The sequence below is a fragment of the Pediculus humanus genome, genomic scaffold (assembly GCF_000006295.1).
Source record: "Pediculus humanus corporis 1103172107444 genomic scaffold, whole genome shotgun sequence".
In the NCBI taxonomy this organism is placed as follows: domain Eukaryota; kingdom Metazoa; phylum Arthropoda; class Insecta; order Psocodea; family Pediculidae; genus Pediculus; species Pediculus humanus.
The window spans coordinates 149,991-154,094 of record NW_002987065.1 but is presented as its reverse complement, the minus strand read 5'-3'; the positions used below and the strand labels follow the sequence as shown (position 1 = coordinate 154,094).

Genomic DNA, 4,104 nt, shown 5'->3' with positions numbered 1-4,104 from the left:
TTTACTTATTAATAAATAAATAAATAAAATTTGTAGTCATCATTAATAAAATATCAATAATTTTATAAATAATAATAATTTTTTTTTTATGTTTTCATATACGAGAAAAAAATTATTATTATTAATATCTTATACGATGATTATTAATGATGATGATAATAATAATAATAAAAACGAGAATTTTCCATTTAAATGTATATTGGTATATAATAAAATCGATTAGTTATTACGTAATAAATTATTTTTCGTGTCGTTATCACGAAAATTTTTATAATTTCTGATAGCAAAAAAAATAAAAAATCTTTGAATCCGCAAATTTATTATTATTCGAAAAAAAAAAAAAAACATGAACGCACCTTTGCTCGCCACCTTTACATGCTGCTACTACCCCTACTACCACCACCACCAATGCTACTACCACGTTTGTTTTATCCCTCTTTGACCCTTGAAAAAAAAATGCACAAGTTCATATATATATATATATATTGTGTTAGTGTCCCTATTTTTACCTACCTTTTTCAAAAAAAAAAAAAAAACCTTGATTCCATTGAATGTAATAATAATAATAATAATATTGAATTGTTTTGTATTACCTACCGAATGCAAGCAACGGCTTCTTCTTCTTATTATTATTATTCTTCCAGGTTCAACCCTCGGGATTTTTTTTTTTTAAATTTGCTCACCTGTCTTTCAAGTTTTCTATTCAATCGAAATCTTGTTTTTTTTTTTTTTTTTTTATACATGTGCATATGTATAATATTTTCTTCAACGGTGCTTTATTATTATTATTATTACTATTACCTCACTCACGTCGATTTTCGGCCGTTTTATTTTTATCGCCGCCATATTTTTTTTTCCAAAATTATCGAGGGTTTTTTTTTTAACTTCAAGACGGTTCCTAAAAAAGATGGAGTGTTACGTAATGATAATAATAATTAGTATATTTTACAATAATAAAAAAAAACAAGTTTTTAATAAATTTAAGCAATAAAACACGGCCTTCCTTATTAAAAATTTTATATTTTTGGCGCCATTTTTTTTTTTTTTTTAAATTTCCAACGTTCGAAAATCTCTTTAAACGATTTGATCGGGGGGAAAAAAATGTATCGAATTTTCACGTTTCGTTTATTCGTCAAACGTTGACATTTAATAACAATAATAATGATGATGAAATACGTTAGAATCGTTTTCAAAAGGTAAACAAAGGAAAAAAAAAAAAAAAATTTTGTCCGTTAAATTTTTTTTTGTTCATGAAAGGAGATGATAAATAAATCCTGCATAAAATCAGTACGGATAAAATCAATTGAAAAAGGAAAAAAAGTGAAAAATCAAAGGAGAAATTTAATATATTGTTTCGTTTCATTTGTTAAACATGAGGGGGAAAAAAAATGATGATAATAATAATAAAAATCCATTGGAACGATCTCGTATTCCTCTCATCCATCGATTTTGAATCCACATGCACGACGCAAACACACACACACAAAGACGACGACGACACATTTTTTTATAGAAAAGGGAGAGGGAGGATGAATCAAATAGAGGGCGAGCATGAAATGAAAAAAATTGTTTGTTAAGGGTAAAATATATATAAAAAAGTAATTTCTTAGGTTGTGGCAGGAGCGAGAGAGAGAGAGAGAGAAATCAAAATGGTTTCGTAGTTAGATGAGGTTAAACATTGTATTGGTAAAGTATTTACCTTTTTACCTTTTATTGAAAGGATGATGATAAAGTTGGTGTGTGTGTGTGTGTATCCTCCTCACCTGTAGGCCACGCGTCACCGCACGTTCCTCACCCACTCCGAACTAATAATAATAATAATAATACATTGGCAAACGTTAAAATATCAATCGGTGGTGCCTTTATAAACAGCAGCTGCTTTTCAATTTACATTTTATCATTTATTATTATTATTATTATTTTGATATAAAAGTATGTACTTGTCGAATGTACAGATGAGAATATCAGCGGTGGTGGTGGTGGTGGTGCATTCGAAGAATGAATGAAACCGATGAGTTTAACTGCCCTTTGGATATCGAACCGGGATCCCGCGAGATTCTCACGATGATCGAAACTTTCCACATCCTGGCAAAATTCCTGTATTTCACCCTCTGGATGACTATTTTTTTTTATCCTCCGGTACGGATGTGACAATTATATTAAGAAACTATGCGCCTCGGGATTATTTCCGGTTTGTTTGTTGACTTGCACAAAGAGTTCCGTTTGTTTGTAGTGCAAATTCGTGGTACGAACTCGTTTGTGTTTGTCGTACCGTTCTTTCGTCACTCAAAATATTTCTTCTCGTAATTATGACCTTCTTAAAACCCCTGCGTACTCCCAATTATTATTATTATTCTGAAAAAAAAACTAAAACTCGTAATTAAATTCAATCGAAAAAATAATAATTTTTTATTTTGGCGGGAAATTTGAAATTTCCCTATCCTTTTTTTAACGCAAAATTCAATTCGATATCGGTGGTAGAGGGAGGTAGGGATGAAGGGAGGGAGGGGGAGAGAGAGAAATAATTAAAGAATTGATAGTAGTAAACCTTTAATTACAAAAATTGTAACTTTCTTTACCGCTCCAATAATAATAGTAATAATAATAATATTAATAATTATAAAAAAAAAATTTCATTGATTTGATTTTTTTTTTTTTTTTTTTTTTTAGCCAGGCACGTTCGATGAAAATTAATATTGTTTGTGTCAGGTACCTACCTTGTACTCACACAATATTGAAACTTGAGGGCATTAATCAACTCGATTGAAAAAAAAAAAATTTCACTTGTACGTCACGCGTTACGTATAATGCAAAATAATAATAATAATAATCATCGTGGTGGTGACACACAAAAGAAATTTTTTTTTTCTCTTTTGATATTTAAATAAGTTAAGAAAAAAAATTTTAACGATGGATCGATCGATTATTATAATTTGATGTCACGAAATATTAAGTAAATAATAATAATAATAATAATAACATAAATCAATTATTATTATTATTATCTTCGCATACTACTTGTTCGTTTTTTTTTTTTTTTTTAATACGCGAAAAGGGCGTTAAATTATTCACGAAAATGATTTTTTGTGTGTGTATAGTCATATTCCATAAACTCAATTAAAATTTTTTTTTTATTAAGTTTATAGCCGTGAGAATTTTTTTTTCTCTCTCTCTCTCTTTTTCATCTCGAGTGTGTACAAAAAAAAAAAAAAAAAAAAAAAAAAAAACGAAAATTTTAATATTGAAATTTATTTTTATTTAAATTATTCCGGTTAAACATTTTTGGTCAAAGACCTCGTACCAAAGTTTTTTTCTCACATTAGCTAATACACCTGCTCGCATTTACCTACTTTAAAAAAAAAATATTCCAGTTTTTTTCTTTTAAAAAAAATAACGTGGCGTTTGTGCGTGTGTGCGTGTGCGTGTGCGTGGAAAACCGGATTTATTTATTTATTAAAAAAAAAATCGAAATTATGAGTAATTAAACTTTTACAAACATGACTTTATAACTTAACAATAACTATTTTCTCCCTTTCTTTCTTTCTTTGATGCTCCCTATTATTATTATTATTATTATTATTATTATTATTATTATTATTATTATTATTAACATAATTTATTATTTTAATTTTTATTGCGTCGTTTTTTTTTTCTATGCCACCCATCATGATAAAAATATTTACATTAAAATGAGAGTATTAAATCGTAAATAAAAAAAAAAAAAAGAAAAAAATTTATTTTTAACATAATAGGTATTTATATATCATTTGTCTTATTCAAAATAATTCTTAAAGGTATAATATTTCACGGGCGGCATTTAAATAATAATAATAATAATAATAATAAACATAATAAAAATAGCACGAGTTTAAAAATATCACGGGATTTTTTTTATCAGAATAATAATAATAATCGTGGATGGACGTTACCTGTGTTTAACTCACACATGGCGGCGGTGGTGGTGGCGGTATTTTGGATGTTTGAAATCATTTCTGGCAAATAAGTAAACCACCTTGACAAGTTTTTAAAGCTTCCTTTTAACCGTTTGTATCAAATTATACTTTTTTTTTATTTCTTTTATTTCTTTTGCCACGAACATGCTGC

The 4,104-nt window shown here is 27.7% G+C and overlaps 1 protein-coding gene across 1 annotated transcript; it reads right to left on the bottom strand.

Annotated features, from left to right (window-relative positions):
* Positions 1-219: 219 nt before the first annotated feature.
* On the bottom strand, positions 220-3,342 carry Phum_PHUM091080 (uncharacterized protein; the record flags this gene model as incomplete). The annotated part of the gene is made up of 7 exons (XM_002423831.1): positions 220-277; positions 357-444; positions 807-898; positions 1,708-1,798; positions 1,941-2,134; positions 2,315-2,355; positions 3,319-3,342. 7 exons carry the CDS (start codon positions 3,340-3,342, stop codon positions 220-222), a joined length of 588 nt encoding a protein of 195 aa, XP_002423876.1.
* Between the last annotated feature and the right edge of the window lie 762 nt (positions 3,343-4,104).